Source organism: Stigmatopora argus, chromosome 8, assembly GCF_051989625.1.
Source record: "Stigmatopora argus isolate UIUO_Sarg chromosome 8, RoL_Sarg_1.0, whole genome shotgun sequence".
Taxonomy (NCBI): domain Eukaryota; kingdom Metazoa; phylum Chordata; class Actinopteri; order Syngnathiformes; family Syngnathidae; genus Stigmatopora; species Stigmatopora argus.
Genome location: NC_135394.1, coordinates 7,567,531 through 7,590,841, shown reverse-complemented (window position 1 = coordinate 7,590,841; position 23,311 = coordinate 7,567,531). Strand labels below are relative to the sequence as shown.

At 38.2% G+C, this 23,311-nt stretch overlaps 1 protein-coding gene across 2 annotated transcripts; it reads left to right on the top strand.

Moving 5' to 3' along the window:
• The first annotated feature begins 1,581 nt into the window (after nt 1-1,581).
• atp13a3 (ATPase 13A3) lies at nt 1,582-23,059 on the top strand. Of its 2 annotated transcripts, XM_077607025.1 has the most exons (34): nt 1,583-1,912; nt 6,362-6,435; nt 7,248-7,322; nt 7,406-7,579; nt 8,221-8,445; nt 8,572-8,642; nt 9,347-9,430; nt 9,745-9,814; nt 9,907-10,041; nt 10,435-10,507; nt 10,681-10,812; nt 10,913-11,095; nt 11,287-11,444; nt 11,729-11,917; nt 12,389-12,450; nt 12,897-13,047; nt 13,345-13,461; nt 13,650-13,667; nt 13,986-14,139; nt 14,361-14,481; nt 14,605-14,729; nt 15,066-15,226; nt 15,546-15,674; nt 15,748-15,827; nt 15,922-15,964; nt 16,057-16,166; nt 16,265-16,361; nt 16,437-16,509; nt 16,588-16,765; nt 17,288-17,466; nt 17,548-17,636; nt 17,715-17,795; nt 18,416-18,499; nt 19,784-23,059. In XM_077607025.1, the coding sequence occupies exons 3-34, from the start codon at nt 7,272-7,274 to the stop codon at nt 19,970-19,972; spliced, it is 3,786 nt and encodes a 1,261-aa protein (XP_077463151.1). In that variant the 5' UTR covers nt 1,583-1,912; nt 6,362-6,435; nt 7,248-7,271; the 3' UTR covers nt 19,973-23,059. The 2 variants fall into 2 exon arrangements, with proteins under 2 accessions (XP_077463152.1, XP_077463151.1); XM_077607026.1 differs by lacking the exon at nt 18,416-18,499 and having other exon boundaries at nt 1,582-1,912.
• Nucleotides 23,060-23,311: the final 252 nt, after the last annotated feature.

Genomic DNA, 23,311 nt, shown 5'->3' with positions numbered 1-23,311 from the left:
ATAGCAAATTTCCTCAAGTAAAAAATCTGGATTTGCTATTTTTGTGTTGAATTTTAGAGTAAAACAATAGACGGTTGGAAATGAATCAATGTGTGTTAAAGTGCATCCAACTTTAACTGTCTCTTTCACTCCCCTCTGGTTAGATAACAGAAGTAATGAGGAATTTTTGGGAGCTTTGGGAATTTTATCAAGAAACTGATTGATTTTCATGGCAGTTGGAATTCTTGGAATTTGGTAAATAAGCGGGCAAGTGCAGACTTCTCCATTGATGACAGTAAATTTCCAGTTCAATAAAACTGGTCAGACTGCCTTCATTCGCCCCTCCCAGTCAAAACAGATTGGACGTCTAGCGCCTTCTGTGGAAGCCAACGACTTGAAAATTCCCAGTGAGGATTAAAAATAAATTACAATCCATGCGTGAGAGTTTTAGGTTTGGTTTTATTGGAATGATAAATATTTGAATTTCATTGTTCTAAATGTGGAATAGGCTTAAAAATGTATGCACCAACAATTGTGCTGATAACATTTAATAAACTAATTTAAAACGTAACATGATTGAGGCAAGTGGTTAAGGCGTTGGCCTCAGTTCTGGGTTCGAGGGTTCAATGTGTGTAGTTTGCATGTTCTACCTGGGCTTGCATGGTTTTTCTTTGGGTACCTCGCTTTACTCTCACATCCCTAAAACATGCAAGGTAGGCTAGTTGAATATTTTAAAGGTTATGTGAGTGTGTGTATGGTTGACCTTCTCCTCCTGCCCCCTGATTGGCTGGCTATCAATTCAGGGTCTCCCCGCCTGGTGCCCATAATTGCCTGGGATAGGCTCCAGCACCCCGTGTGATGATAAGCAGTTTGGAAAATGAATAAAACGCAAAGTGGGCAGCCTGGCGACCGAGTGGTTAGCACGTCGGCCTCACAGTTATGGTGTCGAGGGTTTGATCCCAGGTGGGTCTTCACTGAGTTTGCATGTTCTCCCCTGGCTTGCATGGGGTTTCTTCAGGTATTCTGGTTTCCGTCCACAAGCCCAAAACATGCAGGGTATGCTGGTTGAACACTTTAAATTGCCCCTAGGGCAGGGGTCGGGAACCTTTTTGGCGAAGGGAGCCACAAACAATTCATATTTTCTAATGTTATTCCCTGTGAGCCATACTACGAATTTAAAAGTCAAAATACATACATGTAAACGAGTTTCTTTTCAATTTATTTTTGTAATTTCACCACTTTTAAAGTGGAAAAAACTGAATATTTCTAAAAGATTCTTATGCTTTTGCTAATCAATGAGCGGATGCATTCCAGAAGAGTCTACTGCAAAAAAATGAAGATTAAAGCAGTTCTAGATGTAATATCTCAGTTCTGTCACCAGCGATTTCCAGATTTTAGCTCACAGGTTAGCAAGAGCCAGATGCACCCATCAAAAGAGCCACATGTGGCTCCCGAGCCATAGGTTCCCTACCCCTGCCCTAGGGCATGAGTGTGAGAGTGAATGGTAATCCGTCTCCTCCTGCTCTCCGATTGGCTGGCCATCAATTCAGGGTGTCCCCCAGCCTGGTTCCCAAAGTCAGCTGGGATCGGCTCCAACACCCCCGGCGATCCTTGTGGGGATAAGCGGTTGAGAAAATGAATGAATGAAAACAACGTAAAGTGGTTGCGTGGTTATCCTAGAGGCAACAGACGTCACGTCCTGTTATTATAGACACAGCCGGTTCAGTCCAGTTGACAACGCGCTAAAGGGTCTCGCTGAGCTGAGCTGTCAACAGACACAGCTCCGCTCCGCCTCTGCATTGGCACTGCCTTCACGCAACATTTTCGCTCTTACAGCCCCGTCTCTTCTTCAACGACGTTTCCCCAAAGATAACATCTGCTCTGATCTAACGATGATTCGAAGGTGATCTTTAGCGTGTCCAGGTGGTTCTGGGTGAGTTCCACGCCGAGTTGATTCTGCCGCTTGGCTATTGCTGTCATCGTCACACATGTGTGGCACTGTGGAGTAGCCTTTGCTAAATGCTAAAAGCTAACTGCCGAGAGCTCCTCATTTGAATGGAAAGAGACTGATTAAACGTTACAGAATGATTTTTGGTAGCATTTTAAGCAATGGTGCTTTGAAACGTTCGTTGATTTTGAATTGAAATTGTTTTTGAGGGGGAGGCGGGTCCCCAGTCTGTTTTCGTTAGCCTGTTAGCTCGCTAACTATCTACTATTAGTGTTTCGCCATCCTACAAAGCCTTCAACTAGGCTTACCAACACTATTTATTTCTTCCTGGTGTTTGGATTTTTTGTCCACGTGACCATTTGATTTCATCGTAAACAAAGCCAATTCTAGATTCGACGTTTTATTATCCAATCAGTTGGCTTGTGTTGTTGTCTAAATAATTTTAATTTACTGTCACAATAATCAACTTGTTTTACTTTTGGATTGTCCAAGAAGGCTTCCCTTGTCAGGTGTTGCCGGGCGCCCCCCATGAGCCAAGCTTCTGCCACCCCGCCCCCTTTCTAAAGTGCCACCTTCGTTATATTTATTGCCATATTTATCCTCCAGGTATCTTGCCTAGCAATTTCATAGTCATCGTTTTACCACTGTGATCACTATCGCTCACTTGGACATGAACTGACCAGTCTTAACTTAATGGGTTTCATTGATAATGATAGACGTCCGATTCATTTCTACTGGGAGGACTGACTGTAAATGCTGATGTTTCAGTGCCTTTGACTATGCTATACTTCCAATCCATTCTGACAGGGAGGGTTGGCAGTGATCATTCGCTGGATTTCTCATTTTGGATGACAATGCGATCATTGTAAACAATGTGCATATTATTGTTTGTTCATTTAAAATGATAACTTTTTTTTAAAACCCAACGATGCATTCAATGATTGGTCAGTTGAACTACGTTTGGAATCACAGTGGGACTACCACGGTAAATCCTTGCAAAATGTTTTATGAAAATAAAACTGCATTAATGACATTTCTGCATCAAACCTACATGCCCCAGCCCAGTGATGCAAGTGGTTAGCATGTCGGCCTCACAGCTCTGGGGTCCTGGGTTCAAATCCAGGTCGGTCCATCTGCGTGGAGTTTGCATTTCTCCCTGGGCCTCCATGGTTTTCCTCCGGGTACTCAGGTTTTCTTCCACGTTCCAGAAAACATGAATGGTAGGCTGATTGGACACTCTAAATTGCCCCTAGGTATGGGTGTGTGTGCATGGTTGTCCGTCTTCTTGTGCCCTGCAATCAGCTGACCATCGATTCAGGGTATCCACTGCCTCTGGCATGGAGTCAGCTGGGATAGGCTCCAGCACCCCCGGTGACCCTAATGAGGATAAAGCGGTTCAGAAAATGAGATGAGATGAGACCTACATGCCTAATCAATGAGACAAAAAGAAAGAGAAACTTGCTCCTGAATTGAGACAGCAGTTCTTGGAAGTCCAGGAACATTTTTCTCACTTTAAACCATGTTAATGAACACTTACTTGTAACACTGATGGCTATAATGTACCTTTTGAGTAATTAAATCGAGGACATTACGGGGAAAAAAGAATGTCAAACATTAGTCAACCAACAGTTGATTCATGTCACGACAGGAATGTAGCATTGTTAATGTTTTATTTCGGCTAAAGTGTCAGATGTGTTTTGCTAATGCTTTTGAAGCCCAGAAGGCTGGCTTGTGTAGCAAAGAATCTGTACTCCTTTTTAATTGAGTTCCATCGTTTTTTAACAAGAAAAGTCCCCAGAATCTCTTGTTATGCAGTTATGAGTACCCAATTACCTTTAGTTGCATAATTACCCGTGGAAACAAAATAATTGCTGCAGTTTTAGATTTCTTGTGTAGCCTAAATGTTTAGCATTTTGCTGTGAGTGTTTGTATACACAGTATGGATATTGTTTTATCAACCTTAGGCATATCTGTAAATTAGTAATTTGGCTTGCCCATTGTGTATGTACTAGACAGTCATTTTTAGCCTGTGTCACAGCTCTCGCTTGTGGTCATATTTGATGAAGCGATATTTGATCTCACTACTTCGGTGGCACAAAACTTACAGAAAGTGCCAACCTTCTACTTTCATCCTTGTAGAACCGCTACCGGTAATCCAAAAGCATGTGATTGGATTTAAAAATGTAATATCGGTAGCATTACTGAATTTTCCCAGGCTCAAGTACCAAATTTACCAGTAGTTTGTTTTTCGGACTGCATCTTGAAATTCTAACATTTGCAAGTTACATCTGCTTCTATTCATTTGTAACAGTAAGTTGCCTACCAGTTCTTAACCTGATGTTTTATCACTCCTGTTAACGTCATTTGAGGGAGAAAGGAATATCAAATGTGTCTGAAGTTAATATGATTACCCATTTTCTGATATTTACTGAATGAAAAGGTGATGAGCAATTTTAGCTTTAAATTTTAGTCATTTACAATTACATAGAATAAACCATCTTTGTTAAGCTACCTTGCCACCCACCACCACCACCCATTATATCATATAACGCAAAATTTTGTTAACTAATTGCTGTTATATGGATTTTCTCTGGCAGACGAGGAATGGTAGGCGCTCATGGATTTTTGGTTAGGCCTCTCGTGATAAATAACATAATTGGTCCTTGAAGGGAGTAAAGCTTTGCTATTATGGCCCAAGAATAGGAGGGGAAGTGATAAAGAAAGCACATTGAGTCTACAGCATGATGATAACAAAACGCATTTTCCTCCAAATGCTTCCATGAATTATGGACTTTGTCATTAGGTCATGCCTCATTGTTCACCCTTTCCTTTTTGTATCTCTGGTTAAGAACAGTGCAGAAAGGTAGAGGTCATTTTTGTAAAATTGTAGACAAAATAATGCTGAGCACTATTACAATTAAGCAGTTTTAGGTCTAAGTCTCCGCTATCCACTTTTTAGATTTTTTTTTTTTACCTGATTGTTTCATGTGTCTCAAAAAGGTACCTATGTTCTGCACCTCTGTCGCAACTGTGGTCTTGAACAGTGGCGAGATATACCACTTGCTGATAACGTATGGGTCGCATTCATACAAATGTGCTTTCATACTGCAGAAGTGTTTTGACAACCGATGTTTAAGAGCCCAGGTCGGACATTAAAAAAATCAGAATTGGTTTGATTCCTGCTGGTGGTGGTATAATTCTAAGTCTGAATGGTTGTCTGTCTCTCTGTGTGCCCTACGGCTGACTGGCGACCAGTCTAGAGTGTAGCCTGCCTTTCGCCCGAAGTCAGCTGTTATAGGCTCCAGCAACCCCCGCTACCCTTATGACGATGCGCGGTACGGAAGTTGAATATATTGTGCAACCTCTCAAGACATTACCCAAGCTTAAAAAATAACCCGAAATGCACTGTCAGGTTACGAAGTGTCTTAACGATAACAAAGTCAGTTCTTTGAATGGGTCATCCCAAAACCCTGAGTTCCCTCAGTCATGTTGCATATTTGTGGGTGGACCTAAAAGGGCACGTGGGAGCAAGGCGGCCTACAAACGTGATTACACAAGTTCCATAAGGAGGAGTGGGTCAAAAGAATTGCTTCATGTGACGATGTTAAAAAATGACACGATTCAAAATTTTAAAATTGTTTTAGTGTCCCCAGGGTAATTTAAATCTCTCAATCAATTTGTTGGGTCAAGGTTTCAATTTATTGTTTTGATGAATTTCTAAGTATTTCGAAACCACAATTGTTCTGTGTTAACCCATTTTTCACAGGGTGATCTTAACAGCAGTGCTATAGGTCGATTTCCAGGCTTAAAGTGACAGTGACCAAACCATTCTAAGACAGGCTATGTAACTGCAAACAACTACTTTTTTATGGTTTACAACAATACATAACTGTAGGTAAGATATTAACTGTAACTGGTATAACAACGCTTGTAGTCATCAATGCCAAAATGTGTGCCAGAGAGAAATGATATGAACAGCTTGTAAAAATGTTTCTCTTTCATTTCACCCACACCTCTACTTGTAACAAATTTAGTTGCGTAGAAAGGGCACCACAGCTCATCCTTGTCCGCTGCCTCGTTCCAGAAGTCAACTGAGATAGGCTCCCGCGACCCTTTTGAGTATAAGTGTTTCAGTAAATGAATGAATATCATCTTGCCCTGCTCAAATATTGGTCGCTGTCTGAAGCCTAGTGATGTCTGGTAAAAGAAAGTTAGATGGGTAAAGCCTTCACCAATATTTCAGTTTTTTTTTCTTTTTGCCATGTACCATCTTAAACTATATCATCATTTCTGAAAGGTGAAATGCCTCTTATAACTCCTATATTTTCTGATATTTTTACCAGCCTACCTAATATTAATTTCTAGCCACTTGATGGTAAAATTAATCATCAATATGCCAGTCAGTGAAGTTTCTGTCACCTTCTGTTCCTGCAGGGTTCCAGGTTGGTGTGGTAAGAGCAAGGTAACTGCAGGAGACCACCTGGAGCAGGTCGTCCTAGGTTCTCAAGGTACCAGCTTGCTAATCTTAACTTTCAATTTCTGAATAAAATAAAAATGATTATTAGAGTCCTTTTAAAAGGACAAAAAAACGTTTACTTACTTTACTTTTTATGTATCTCTTAACAATGGATAAAAATGAATTGGCATAATTGTTTCTAGGCATTGAAATAGGTGTGCACACCCCTTTGCTTTTTTGTATAAAATAAATGACTTGTTAACCATAATAATAGTAAACCAGTATCTTTACTATTAGTTAGGATGATTTGTAGTATATAATATAATAATAGATGATAAAGAAAAGATAAGGGAAGGTATGTTTTGCCTTGTTCATGCTGGTGACCTGCTATTGTCCAATACTAGGAAGGGTTTGGTCCAAAGCAAAATATTCCGCTGGATGCCAGCCCTCCCACCCATCTATAGTGTGGTTGATAAGATCAGTCTGTGGGTGGGAACTGCAAAATTGGCCCATTTAATTTATCATGTCAGGCCTTGTGACACGTTTTTTTTAGTTTTTCTCATTCAAAGGGAAACTTCCATCCCGTAACAAACACTGCACTGAATAACTTAGATGACTAGTATTTTAAATGTAACTCTTTGCTCTGATTGTGGTGTTGTGGTGTGGCTGTATCCGTTTGTTGTGTAATTGCTAACAATAAATACAATGTTTGAAAAAAATGATATTAACAATTTTCTATGAGATTTACCTATGATTTTTGCAATTCACATCTGTATACATTGTGGTTTTATAAATTCACCAAGTAGAAGTAATATAAAGTCATAAGGTATAGTGAAGCATAATATTGTGTTTTTTTCTGTGCAGTGACAGAAGAAGGTGCCTTTCATCATGGAGAAGGAATACATGAAGATCCTCAACAAGGGTGAAGATGAAGAGCTGGTTAGGAATTCAAACTCGTACCGTACAAGGACATTTTTGTGTTATGAATTTTCAAATGGACTCTTTCTACTTTTACTTCCAAGGAAATGCAAGGCTACCGTTTGTGCCGCTGGAGACTGGCACTGGTGGGCCTTGGGGTACTTTGTTCAGGGGGCTTCCTACTCCTGCTGCTCTACTGGATGCCAGAGTGGTGTATCAAGGCCACCTGCATCCCTACCACAGCCTGTGATGCTGAAGTGGTGTTGCTGCGATCTACGGTTTGTAGTCATTGTTGAGATATCACTGTAAGACTTATAACATTAGAATCAAATGTTATGTGATCACTCACACAGACCATCCAGTGTGGTTACATTAGCATTTAATGTATACTTTGTGCCGGTATATAGGTTTTAAAAAAATATTTATCTATACCTATTGTGGAAAAACACATAAGTTGTTGGGGTCAGAGTGAAAAAAAAGACGTAAATGTATAAGTCGCAGGCCCAGCCAAATGACGAAAAAAGTCTGATTTATACTCCGGAAAATACGGCAATTGATCATTTACAGGACTATATATTAACAATGGATAACTTTTTCCTCAGAGAATGGATACAACGGAGGTATTGTTAGTATCACATTGAAACACTGAGATATCATGAGCTTCTCAAGGGGTAATGAAATGTACTGCATTATATAAAACTGACCTCACTTGTTCCAGTAATCTTTGCAAGGTGCTTTTCTTAAAAAAACAGCTGGTACAGATATAGATTGAAGCTTGACCAATTTTATCATTTGAAATAAATGTAATCCTACACATTCCCCAGTTTACAACCGTGTACTAGTTGTTAAACTAAATCCAACACCAGTATAACTTGAGGTTGGTGTTCATTTTGGCAATGAAATGTTTTCTTTTGACCAGGATGAGTTCCGGCGCTGGTTCCTGGCTAAGGTTCGTGTGATTCTAGCCCCAGGAAGCAACCCCTTCGACAACCTGGAGACCCAGACCACCTCTCCCCCTTCTCCCTACGCCCACTCCTCTTCCTTCTCCTCCACATCTATGGCCAATGGAGACGCTCACAATCCTTCTGATGGGGTCCCCGGTCGGGAGCTCATCAGAAGGTATGTCGACTACCAGCCCACAAAGGTAGGAACTGTTGTTGTTTTGGTGCAATGCATTCATATGCATATACTCAGCTATATAATCAGTATAACTTTGGTCAATCGCCTCATCCAAGCAGTCAATTTTACTCCTCCCTTCTTTGTCTTACAGATTCGTTATTTTACCCTCCATAGCACAAAATATTATTGGAATGACAGAGTTCAGAATTTTGAAGTTTTAACGTAAGTATGCTTTGTTTTTCTGTTGTTGTGAAATGTGTACTGCAATATTGTCTGACCCCCACATTCCATACTTTGCGTAAACCTGTAGTTTAAAATGCAATCTGTGTCTCTGTTAAATCTTGAAGTTACTACTTAATTTGCTTTTTAAAGTAAACATTTAGTACAGTGTACCCTCATGATATGAGCGCAATCTGTTTTATGACCAGGCTCGTAATGTGAATGTGGTCATATCATGAGCCCTGAAGTCTAGCGACATAACGAAAGTGCGAGTTAACCGAGCCATAGGAAAGAGAGAACAGAAAGCCACTGTACATAGACTATAACTTTAAATTTCACTTGTAAGCACAAATGATTCGGATGCACTTCGATGCAAAGTTCTAGCACTGTAGACAACAAGGATTAGCAGCAGATGGGAATTTTGTTGTTATGAGCTGCTCGTATGCCACCTAGCGGGATGCCCAGACACTTGGGTAGTCAACGCAAAAGTGAGAGCCACATGGCAGGATGCCAAGGCTCCCGAATTTGCCAAGTGAGAGGGAAGCCTTTCTGGATTTTGCCTGTTTTGTGAAAGACTGCTCGAATGATTAGACTCATTTTCTCTTGTGGAGAGGCTCGTATGTAAAAATAAAAACCCTGTAAGGTGATTGTATCATGAGAGTCCACTGTCAGTAAATTTTATATATTACTGCAACTTTGTCTGATAGTGGGCTGGATGATCTCCATGTCACTGCTGCCACTCTCCATTCAGTGCACAGCAAAGGCCTAACCAGGAACCAGCAGGAGTACAGGTAAAATCTAGATGACATCAAGTTTGGTTTGCTGGGGGATGTCATAGACATTCATAAATTGGCCTTTTCTCTGTCTTCATCAAATAGGCTTCATTGAATATTATTTACTCAGCCTTATTATCACCCCTGCTTTTTTCAATTTGTTTTTTTTAATTAGCCATTCATACTTTTCCGCTTACATAATGTCTGTGACTGCAAATAGTAGGAGAGTTTGTGTCATTCTCCGATTCGCCAGTTTAATCTCATCACTACGATTTTGGATTCATGGATATTAAAATGTTTTTCTGAGTTTTTTTTTCCTTTTGCATTTTTAGGAGACTGTTTTTTGGAATGAATGAAATTGAAGTGAAAGTGCCTTCTGTTTTCAAGCTGCTTATCAAAGAGGTAGGACCCTTGAGCATGTTTTAAAAACATTTCCTCTTGTTAAGATGTCACATTTTATGTTCACAGTTCTTCTACCCCTTTTTCTCTTACAGGTCCTAAATCCTTTCTATATCTTCCAGCTCTTCAGCATTATTTTGTGGAGTGCCGATGAATATTACTATTATGCTGCTGCCATTCTCATAATGTCATTTATATCCATAGCTACCTCTCTTTATACCATCAAAAAGGTAAGGTCTGGTCTTTTATTTGGAAATTATACTGTCATTTTAATTTATTGAGCACGCATAAAAATACTAACATTTAGTGTAACAGTATTTATAAAAAGGAACAGACACTTATTGTTTGTTTTACATATTTTATAGCATACAAACGTTTCTCCCATTCAGCGAATCATGCTAAAAAAAGCTTGTAAATTTGCAATTAGCATTTGAATACAAAAATTCCCCGACTATATTTTTTCCCCACATCATTCATCACTTCCTAATTGGTGACCAAATAGTTTTAATCAGGCCCCCCCATTGATAGATACTTGTTGGCCTTTTTCCTGCATTTTTTTTTGTCACAAGTTTGGTGTTTTATCAACATTGTGTAATTTCTTGTTTTCTCCTCCTGTTCTCTAGCAATATGTCATGCTTCATGATATGGTGGCCGCACACAGTATTGTTCGTGTATCTGTTTGCCGAGCCAACAATGGTTTGTCTTTTTTTTCTTCGATATCACCAGCTACTATTTTTACTTTGCTTGAGTGGGAAACTATTCGGAGAAAATGTAGTGTGTGTTGCATACTCTAAATTTGCCAAGTGTCAGATGCCTTTAGCTACACCATTAGGCAACTCCTAAATGCCTTGTGTTTTCTTTTGTGGCAGATATCGAAGAGGTTATGTCTACTGATTTGGTGCCTGGGGACGTAATAGTGATCCCCAGCAATGGGACCATTATGCCATGTGATGCCGTGCTGGTCAGCGGCACTTGTATTGTCAATGAGAGCATGCTTACAGGTCAGCAAAAAAATCAGGCATTTTAGAAGACACTGCTCCTGAGCAAGGAAACATGCAAAAAGCCAATGCTGTGTGCTCATGCTGGTTTGTTTTTCCATAGGTGAAAGTGTTCCAGTGACAAAGACCAACCTTCCAAACCAGTTGCTAGGGGAGAGTGGCGATGAGCCCAATATTGCTTATAGCATTGATGAGCACAAGAGACACACACTCTTCTGTGGCACCAATGTCATCCAGACTCGTTTTTACACTGGCGAACTGGTCAAAGCTGTAGTTGTCCGCACAGGTAACCTGTTGCTAGTGCTACTTTTTGTTGTTGCTTACACCCACTATGGCTTTTAAACAAATGTTTCACTTATTATATTAAGTTTTTCTATAAAGACATCTAACCACTGACAAACCTAAATTGTTTTACTTGATTTAATTCAAATGAATATCGTCATGTTTAACACACATTGGAAACATAATCTCACCTAGGCTTTAGCACAGCTAAAGGCCAGTTGGTACGCTCCATCCTTTACCCCAAACCCACGGACTTCAAGCTCTACCATGATGCCTACATTTTTCTGTTGTGTCTCGTGGGTGTGGCTGGGATTGGCTTCATCTACTCCATCGTCCTGAGCATCATGAACAAGGTAATTTTTGTGAACACAGTGAAAGAGGTTAAATCAGGAGTCTCTTCTATAAAGGCCAATATTTAAATTCCAGATTTTGGGGTTTTCATGTTGACATAAGTACACGTTTTCAAACCATAGTGACATCTCACTGATTCTTTCTTACCGTTACTTACTGTTTGTTTATTAGACTACATTCAATTTGTTGTTGTTGCCTTTAACTCTAATAGCTCCTTCTGCAGTTACCATATTTATGTACCAAGTGCAAGTTAGACATTAAACATGGCTATATTCTGGCTTTCCAGGTGTCAGCCAAGACCATCATCATTGAATCATTGGACATCATCACCATCACAGTTCCCCCAGCACTCCCCGCAGCTATGACAGCTGGTATTGTGTATGCTCAACGACGCCTCAAAAATATTGGCATTTTTTGCATCAGCCCACAAAGGATTAATATTTGTGGTCAGATCAATTTGGTTTGCTTTGATAAGGTGGGTACCAAGCGAAAAAAAAAGTTCATATTTTAGGTTTACTCAAATTTTGCTGTGCTGTCTGCATTCAAAACATATACTACTACTGTTTGGGGGTCTCTCAGACAATTTTGCCTTTGATAAAAGTCACACAATTTATTTCATCAAATGAGTTCCAAAAAGTTAAGTTGAGACAACCCTGAAAAAGGATTTTTTTTTAATGTCAAGTAGTTTGACAGTAAATAAATCATTGTTCCTAACCTTGTTGATATATTTTATATATATTTTTTTTAATTTAAAAAGTGTGACATTTGACATTTCATGGAATACACAATTGTCTGTGACTCCAACCCTTTGAACGGCAGTGTGTAAATATTTAAACTCTGTATTCTGCTAGGTGGAAAAATTATTTAATTTATCATGTTCATTATCTCGTCCTTTGGGTTATTAAAATGCTAAATATCCATCATTTGTACCTCAATCTTCTGCCAGACCGGAACACTTACTGAAGATGGTTTAGACCTATGGGGAGTCCAAAGAATAGAGCATGGCAGGTAAGGTCATATTACCTGTTAGCCTTTGTATGTAGCTTTTATATGCAAGTTTTTTTTATTGTTTGTAATTGTATGCTGTAATTGACTGTTTTTCTTACTCACTGCTTTTAATGTGATGTAAAGCAGTCTGAATTACCTTGTGTTGAATTGTGCTATACAAATATATATTCTCGCCTTACTCTCTATACAATAGTTCATAGCTGGACTATATACACCTAAATTAAAGAATTTTCTGTTTCCCATGCCTTCCCTATATTGTGGGGGCAGTTGGTAGAGGAGGTTGTCCAATTATTTTTTAATTTGGGTTGTTAGCACTCAAAATTGCTCCAAGTGTATGCCATTGTTTTTTTCCAGATATTGTTAAACTGTGAGTGTTTGCGCTTTACAAACATAGACTCAATGGATTGCCTGTGACAAGTTATCCTTCCTGTTGTCGACCGTTTTAGTTTCCAGCAAACTGATGAAAAAGCCTCCAAGGGAAGTCTCGTTAAGTCGCAGTTTGTTGCTTGCATGGCCACCTGCCATTCTCTTACCAAAATTGAGGGCCAGTTATCTGGAGACCCACTGGACCTCAAAATGTTTGAGGCTACAGGCTGGGTAAGTTCTTTGCCTACCCACAGAATACAGTAAAATGTCTTATTTTTCTCATTAGGAATAAGTTCATCTCAGTGGAATTAATATTGCCTATTCACATGATAAACTTGATCCCAATTGAAAGTTTTACAATGAAGGACCTCAGTTATAATTTGTTATGTTACACATACCTACGCTAACTACCATAACACAAACTTTGAAAGTATCTTATGTTCTTCAGTTTTGTTTATCTGTACATGATGCTTCTTCAAAGAGGTAGTAACATATTAAAATTGTTTTCATTATTATTTTGAATATCAGATCCTTGAGGAAGCCACTGAAGAAGAAACTGCTTTGCACAAGCACATCATGCCGACTGTTGTTAGACCCACAAAGCAGCTGCTGCCCCCGCAACCCATATCCCCAGAGCAGGACATGGTAATTAATTCAGGCAACTCTCTCATTTGGAATGATTTTCCTAGAAAAATGCGCACCAACCCACAAAATATTGAGTGAAAACCAGAACCAAATCACTATTTTACTCACCCAGTATGACCCACATTTTCAGCAAACAGATTGCTTATTGTTTTTCCCTAACAATTGTTCCCCTCTTTTTCACCTTCTAGGAACTTTATGACCTGCCTGTAAGTAAAATCCTATTTTCTTTCGAAAGAAAATTATAAAAAACTCAAATTCCCTTTTGTTTTTTGTTTTTTACATTTTATACAATATTTCCAGTAAATTTGAATCTAATACTGTCGAATTATCACATTTAATTTACTTTGAATTCATCCTTTCTTAGATTATAAGAATTCAGGAGATTCAGAGAGTTTACATAATTAGTAAAAATAAAATTCTTAAACTTGATCAGTCCTGAACATGTAATTGCTGATCTCTGTAAAAGCACTTTGCTATGTCCTAGACAATTTTAAGACTGACTGTATGTTTTGTTCTTTGTGTAGTCACAGTATGAGATAGGTATAGTGAGGCAGTTTCCATTCTCCTCTGCACTCCAGAGGATGAGTGTGGTTGCTCGTCTGCTAGGGGAGAAACGTATGGATGCCTACATGAAGGGAGCACCAGAGGTGGTAGCACGCTACTGCAAGGTGGAGACAGGTGAGAGGTATTGGTTTGCTTTTGTCAGTGATCAGTTACCCAGTTAATTATTTTGGACGCAAGTTTACTGTATGCCGTTTACTGTATGCCATTTACTGTATGCCGTTTTCTGTATGCTGTTTTCTGTGATTGTCATGATTTACTTAACAGCCTCCTTTTTATATTTTCGGACAAATTGAAACTGCAATGCTCTGCATCACTGTAAATCAATGTATTTTTAGTGCCAGATAATTTTGCGGATGTGTTGGAGGGCTACACCAAGCAAGGTTTCAGAGTCATTGCTCTGGCCCACCGTCGTCTTGAATCCAAACTCACCTGGCACAAGGTCCAGAATGTAAGCAGGTATAGTGCCTTTTAACTTGGGTTAATAAAATATTCAAAGGATCTTCTTTTTTATTCCCTTTGTTCAATTCAAACAACACTTTTTGGGACTTATTTAAATTGGAAATATCTTTCATGAACTAGAGATAACATCGAGATCAACATGGAGCTTCTGGGTTTAATAATCATGCAGAATAAATTGAAAAAAGAAACACCGGCAGTTCTCCAAGATCTCCACGAAGCTAACATCCGTACTGTCATGGTTACGGGTAAGAATAAACTTTACACATTTCATTATCCTCTGGAATAAGGACCGCAACATTTTAGACAAGAAACTGTGGAAAGGAAATGTATTATGAGTGGAACAGGCTGTAAAGAAATGAGCGTGACACAAGCCCAAAATGTGACTTGACTTATCTGTTTCAATAATAACAGTGCATTATGTAGTATTTATTGCTTTTTTTATTCTGTATGGTGCAAGATCATTAATAATTTTGACGTTTTTCAATGAAACATGGAACTGTTGGAACCAAAGCATGCTGTAGTGATGCAATTTTAACCTGGAATTTTTTGGAAAAAAAATCTTTGCTCTTTGCATTTTTTAGGCGATAACATGCTGACAGCCATCTCTGTGGCTCGGGATTGTGGAATGATCCTTCCACAGGACACAGTCATAATTTCAGATGCCTTCCCACCACATGATGGACAAACTGCCAGAATTACTTGGAGGTGTGCCGACAAGCAAAATGTGGTATCAGATCTTGAGGTGAAGCATTTGCAAAAAACACACACAATAATGACCTGCCTTTTCAGACACGAATATGTTTTTATTCACCATTAAGTTCCATCCATTTTCTACCACTTATCTGGTCGGGTCGTGGGGGCAGTAACTTTAATGGGAAAGCCCTGGTCTCTGTCTGACTCAGACTGGCTGGGTGAACTCCAATAAGGGCCCAGTGAATGCCAGCCTCTGTTTTTCTTTACAAATATCAGAGCTTAAGGATCTTAAAATGCTAATCATTAATTTGTTATTATTATCATCCAATAACGCTATGTATTCCCCATTCTATTACTACTTTTTTAAGGATGTAAACATTAGCCTTGCGAACATCTGTCATGAAGAGAAGCCCAAAGAGCAAGAGCGGTACCATTTTGCCATGAACGGAAAGTCATTTGCGGTCATCTTGGAGCATTTCCCAGACATGCTTCCAAAGGTATGAAGCCTAACCAGAAAGACATTTTTTTAAAGACAATGCACTGCTTATATTTGTTTTGTTTATATGGTAGTTGGTGCTGCATGGGACTGTGTTTGCTAGAATGGCTCCAGATCAGAAAACCCAGCTCATTGAGGCACTACAGGATGTAGAGTGAGTGCACGTTCAAAAAAAGAAAAGCCGTCATGCAATGTAAAATAAGACATTTCGAAAACCCTGTCATTATTCCAATGTGATTTTCTCGCAGCTACTATGTGGGGATGTGTGGGGATGGAGCAAATGATTGTGGGGTATGTCCCTGACTTTATTATCAGCAAATACAACAGTGACAATAATATACGTTTTCATAAAGTGACATTTTCCCCTTCTGCTACCCCTCAAGGCTTTAAAAAGGGCTCATAGTGGCATCTCGTTGTCGGAGCTTGAGGCTTCTGTAGCTTCTCCATTCACTTCCAGAACACCGAATATATCTTGTGTCCCAAGTCTCATTCGGTTTGTTTCAACTTCATTTTTATACTTTGATTTGCTTGTTTCTCTATTTTGTCCCGGATGGTGAAATAAGATCTGTTTGTTTTGTTTTTTTCCCCCAGAGAGGGTCGTGCTGCTCTCGTCACATCTTTCTGTGTGTTCAAGTTCATGGCCCTCTACAGTATCATCCAGTACATAAGTGTCACTCTCCTCTACTCTGTATGTAATGCAGTTCCACCTATGGAAGAATCCGTGAGCTGCTTCATACAAATGAAATGGTCTCTTTCCTCTTAGATTATGAGTAACCTTGGGGATTTCCAGTTCCTCTTTATCGACATAGCCATCATCCTTGTCGTTGTCTTCACTAGTAAGTTTTGGGGATTTTTTACGGATCTGAAGAAAAGAAGCAATAGTACTTATTGATGATTGATTTCTCCCTTTTTAGTGAGTCTGAACCCAGCATGGAAAGAGCTAGTTTCACAACCTCCTCCATCAGGCCTGATTTCAGCACCTCTGCTCTTCTCTGTGTTAACACAGATCCTCATTTGCTTTGGTTTCCAGATTCTTGCGTTTATTTGGGTTCAATACCAGCCCTGGTACACTGTCTGGACACCTCTTTCAGAGTGAGAACATGACATCCCTTATCAATTAGAATTTGTAGAAATCTGAACATTAAAACACTTTTTAAATCTGCTATAAAAACTAAATATTGTATTTGTCCGATTTCTAAAGCACACTGGATTTTTTTTTATTTTTTATAAGATGCTCCAATGAACAATTCATTTTCATGCAGGAGGGTGACCTGATTCTAATTTAGGTGCATTGGTACATCAATGTACTTTATTTGTCATTTGTTCTTTATGTTTTAACATTTTAATTTATTTATTGTATGTTACATTGTTTTGATAAGGTTTTGTTAAGCTCAAAGTGAATTTTGATCTCATTATTGGAGCAGTTTAATACATTTTGCGGTCACAAATAGGCTCAAGGTCATGAACCAGGACCAAAATCCATGCACAAAGTGGACTTAGGGTTTAAAGACTCTGTCTATATTGGATGGATGGATGGATAGATGGAAAATCATTACTAATTACTTATTAATCATTATCTAAATACTTTTTTCATATTTTCTCTTTCTTTTTCAGTGCCTGCAATGTGTCATCACAGAAAAATATTTCTGTCCTCAATGACACTAAAGTGGATGACCACAACATCCAAAACTATCAAAACACCAGCCTTTTCTATGTGTCCTGCTTCCAATACCTTATTGTTGCCGTTGTCTTCTCAAAGGGCAAACCTTTTCGGCAACCAAGTTACAAAAATTGTACGATCATGTCTTCCCCAATATACCAAACAACAAATGTTGACATTGTCATAATGCATTTTTTTGTTTTGCCTCTCTTAGGGCCTTTTGTCGCAACTACTGTAATTTTGTACATTTTCCTCTTGACCAACATGTTCTACCCTGCTGAAGCCATTGATGAATTTCTACAGGTGAAAGCATAAAAAATATCAGATGACCCTGAAAAATGACTTTCTTCTTTGAACATTTTTTTTTATTCTTCTCTACAGATTGTTTGTATTCCACTTGATTGGAGATTGAAACTGCTGCTTATAATTGTGGTCAATGCTGCTGTCTGTGTTGTGGTCGAGGTAAGAAATTTATGGTAAAAAGTGGCTGTTGTTGTTGGGATTTTTTTTCTTTTTTAGTTTTTGTTTTTCATGCAGCGTCTTCATCTTTGTCTAGCTCCCTTAAAAGCAGAATTACTTAAAAATGATAAAATGACACTTTCTTTTTAGGCTCCTACTACTGTATCAGAAAGATTTTCTTATATAGAAATATTTGTTCTCGATGTTCAAGTGCATGACAGTGGCTAGTCGACGTATTCTCGCTTCACCGAGTGGAGCAGTCCTAACTGAGCTTTTTAACACTGCTGCTTTTGCATCCACGCCATGCTTAGCACACACCTGAGAAGGTGCTGTTTTGCTAGCTGCACCAAATTTGAACTAAAATCAGACATAATCATTTGATCTTTTGTTAAGAGTTGTGGTAATTGTCATTTTTTTGTGAAATAACACACCCATGCATTTTCTTCTTGTGCTCTTTTCCAAATTATGACTTGATAGTAGATGTTAAAAAAATAAAAAATAAAAATCCAAACTATAATGAGTCCCTGAAAGTAAAATTTCAAAACATGAAATAAAAATAGGCTTTTTTGTTTGTTTGTTTTTTTATTTTTTTTAAATTCTGTCCCCTACCCACTGCGCCACAGACCTTCATCACTGACTTCATCTTATGGAAGTTTGTGTTCGGGAGAGACAAGCAGGGCATCACGCCTGCTGCCCCACCACCACAGGTTGGGAATAAATGACCTCTCTTCCTTCCTCCTAGCCCTTTCATTTTCCGTTTGTGTGGTGTTCCCTCCCCCTTTTTTATTTTGCCACATCATGAGCAATAGTAACAACTTAGTTGTTTAAGCGGCCAAAGCTTTTTCCTTCGGAACTTATGATTGCATACCCCAATGGCTCTCCTTTTGCAACTTGCTGTCCCAAAAGCTCTACTGGCTGCCTTTTGCCTCCTCACTCCTACTCCTTGTTACGAGTGCTCATCTGTTTATCTCCACCAGTTAATAACCAATCTCTTCACCTTCCGTGAAATGTTTTTAAGAAAAGCTGATCATTGTCTTAAGTGAAATCTCTAGGTACACAGTGTATCGACTTCTTGGCTTAATTTAAAGATCTGCTGTGAAAATAGTTTGTTTTATTTGTTATTCCATACATCCACTTTTTCTTTTATTTATTTTTTAAGTTTTATGGGTTGTGTTGGACAAAAAGGTTTCGCAGTCAGTTTCTTTAACATAATGTCATGTTTAACCATTGGGAACTGCATGCAGAACTGTTGTAGTGAAACGGTACGACTCGTATTGCCTAAAGCGTTTCAAATGTATTTATTTGAATTTAAGAAAAGCTAAACAATCTCCAATTTGTATCCATGTTGCTTCCTTTAACAAAAAAATACGATTGAACAAATCATGTTACTACAACTGCAGCACAGTTGTGGTTGATGACTTTTGAAGGTCTTCAAAATATGAAAGATGGAAAAACGTTCTATTATTGTTCCTTTGCAACCCACAGATGTCACCAATTGGCTAATGGTGCATCTCAATAAAGTGGGATCTCATATCAAAGTTCATTTTCTTTCAGTACAATGCAAAGGGTGAAAGGAAAACTAAAGATGTGTACAGTTTTGGGGGGAAAAACCATCCTAACTTTAGATCAATATGCTATTTTAAATATTCTAGTTTATTTAGATTGCAAATTTGGAGCAAACAATAGTTCTACTCTTTCTTCATCAATCTGATTTCCCCTTTTCTTAACTGAAGTGCTGAAACAAATGAAGTTGCTATATGCACCTGAATATAAAAGGTTTATTTTAAAAGGTACATTTCCGTTTTGGGCAATATTTGTATAAAGAATAGCACATTTCTTAGAGTTTCATGTTGCATGCGAATGAGTATTCCTTTGTCTCCTCTGATTGGCATTTTTTGGAAAAACACCACATTACGTTACATTAGTCAAGTCTAACAATTTTATTCTAATGTCTAAAATGACTTATTTGTGTGGGATTCTGGACATTTCAGAACGGCATTGAGCTGATGGCAGAAAAGTGTCTGTCCTGCCCAAGCAAGGTGAACCACAAAGCTCGCTATATGCACCTGGCGCAGGAGCTCAGCGTGGACCCAGACTGGCCCCCCAAACCCACCACTACTACTGAGGCCAAGGCCTGTCCTGAAAATGGCTCCGCTCGTCAAATCATGTGCGTTTCCTAGCATCTCTTTCATTAACATAGACTTTTAATACAAGAACTATCAAAGAGAAGAAGAGTATATTTGCACATTCACCTAAGCACTCGCCGTCTCTCCACTTGTCACTGGCTTTGATGATTGTACATTACCGTAGCTCCCAAAATTCAGACCCTTGAAGCAAACATTTGAACGCAACAATTTAGTTCAATCACTTGAGGGCTAGCCATGTGTGATTTAGGTTGATGAGGTAACAAGTGCTTTCTGTTTCATAGAGGCCAATTTTATTTTTGAAGATGACCTCTAACTGCTATAATAAGAATCAAACTGTGATGTAGCCCAACACTAAATTGGACTCTTGAAATTTTTTATTTAATCCCCCAATTATGCTCAACCAAATTGAGGTACAGGCCCCTTGTCGTGAGTACATTGGAAAATACTTTACCCTGCCACACACTGCTGGTGTAATCACTTAATATTGTGTCAGGGGCGTGCCTTAGACAACATTGTTGTTACAAATACTATTTGGCATGTTTTAATTGTTTAACCCGGTCTGAAAACACCATGCAGTGGATTATTTTTAATTGGATTTCTCATCTACTTTTTGGCATTTTTTTTGGGACAGATGTGACATTATCGACATTTGACATTTTAGGATTTGTACATTTTTGCAAGCTGCTCTAGGCGTTTAAAGCAGGTTTTGCTTGGAAAAATGATAACATGTTTGTTGGCCTTTTAGGTAACACTCAAATGTCAAGAAGTTAAAGTCTAGGATGTCCAATGCTGATTGCCTCACAGCCATCTGAATAACCTGGCACAAAATAAAAAGAAGTTACTTTTTAGTACACCGTTTCAGTTTAAAAGCTGCTATCTAATCTGGCTGCTAGTAATGCAGGGGTAGGAATTTACCGCTTGCAAATTGTTAATCTACCCCCATTCAGAACAGCAAACACTGAAATCTATAGACTTACCGAACAGTTTCTAGAAAGCGGCCAACAATTGGATAAATTGACGGTGGTAAGAATTAGTAAGCAAAAAAATTTGCAACATGGCTTTTGCTTTGCTGCTCCTTACTTCCTGAACCCATTTGCTACTGGCCTCGGGTGTAAAAAAATAGAACATTTCTGTATAGTAATTGAAAGATCAAACTACGAAATCATCCCAGCGGCAAACTGGTTTGTCAATTTAGAGACTGGTTATAAAAATACATTCATGACAAATATTTCAGACGTTACTGTGACTTTGCGCCATGCTGGAAAGAAGGTTAAAATTGGACTTTTTTGTTTTTTTTAAGCCCAAAAAGAAAAGCCATTGTTGCAAATGTTGTAGAATCAAAATTAAATATGCAAACTGTTGGCGAAGGAACGCTTTAGACTGTCCATTTCAACCTGTTAATTTTAAGCAATGTAAGAGGATGGTATATATATTTTTAGGCTCAAGTATTACTCTTAAAAAATAAAAGATAAATAAATAAAAAGATAATAAAGCACATTAAGCTGTGGGCTGCAACATCTAAAGTTCATTCCGAGGTTCACGGCCAAATGTATTCTCAAGGTCTGTTTCCCAAAAATACAAAAATAAAATAAAATAAAAAGATTCTGTGTTTTCTAATGTCCCAAATAAAATAAAATAAATAAAAATAAAAAAATTGCGTATGCGTATATTTTTGATTCGACCATAGTTCACATGTAGCTTCTTGACACAATTTTTGTCCAGTAAGAGCAATTTTGCAAAGCGTTCAAAGTGCCAATATTGCTTTTAAAAGCCATTTTTTATTTTGCAATGTGACCTACTTTTTGAGATATTTGAAGTGTGAGCTACTCTCTTTCACTAACGGGTAGATTTTCTTTTATATGCATTATCACAGTTGTTTTTATTATTGCTTGCCGAAAATAAAACGCAAACATTTGCCGGGGGACCCAAATGTGCCCAAGCTTTTTATATTTGTTTAACAGACAGACCACCGGAGGTACAAATGTATTGGTATTGAGGCAACAAAGACAATACCAATGCAAAGCTGTCATTTTATTCTTCCGAAATGCATTTTTATTGATGTTTTGATAAGCAGAAAAAGACATATCGGTCTACTGTATATGGTAACTCCATTTGAAATGAACAAAATCTAAATATACAAAAAAAGTTTTTTTCTATTATAGTTTGAGATCTCTATTTTCTGTCTCTCCATGAAAATCTGAATGTATAATCGAAAAATGTGGAGCTTTTTGGAATATTAAGGGCTGGTGACGTGGTACTTTGTTCTTTTTTGCAATCAAGTGTGATTAATTTATAAATCTTTTTTGTATTTATTTGTATGTTCAATCTAATATCAAGATGGATTCATTTGCGGTTTGTTCTCACTGAATGAATCATGGGCATTTTCTTTTATGTGTTTGGTTGAAATATTGTTAAATTAGAATTCAAGTGCTGCTGATGCTTGGATCAATAGTTATCATGGCATGGGTCTATGAAATAGATGATAAAAGAAAATTTATACTGTAGAAGTTTAACAAAGTGGGAAAGTGATCAACCGAAGAGACTCACTTCTCTGTAACAATTTATTCTGACTGCACCTTCATGATGAACGTTTAAATTCCTATACTGAATGTTATGACTTTGTTCAGTGTAAATATTAGTAGTCTATGTGACAAATTGGCTTTTTATTGTGAGAACTGTATCAAATCAATGGCTTTAAGTAGAGATTTCTTTTAACAGCGGTACAATAATATGCTGACTGGTAGGTTTCGTCTCCTACTCGTGTTTTGTTGATGAACTGTTAATTGGCATTTACCACTGAGTGTATGTAGGCTCAAGTGGATGTTTTTTCCTCAGGGTTATTGCGTGTATAGAGAACAAGATCAAAGTTGATACTAAAAATCCTCAAAAGAGGCATTAACTATTAATATTCCTATATCTGTACAGCCAATTGGATCAGTTGTTCTTGTTTTGACAGTTTCTGCACAGCAATTGACTCATTTGGATATATATATTTTTCAACAGGAGAAATGTACATTAGGTTGAAATGTTTCTACTTAATAATTTATTGTTTATTTATGTTTTTCCCCCCTGACAATTGTATTTTAGACTTTTTGGTTCAATAAATGTTTTTAAACATTTGTCAATTGTACTTTGCCATTCATTCCTATAGTATATGAAATGCATGACAACTTTTCTAACCGTATGATACACATTACTATAATTCATTCATTTTCTGAACCACTTTATCCTCATTAGGGTCACGGGGGGTGCTGGAGCCTAACCCAGCTGACTTCGGGCCAGAGGCGGAGAACACCCTGAATTGGTGGCCAGCCAATTGCAGGGCACAAGGAGACGGACACGTGTTTTATCTATATTGTTCCAATAGTTTTC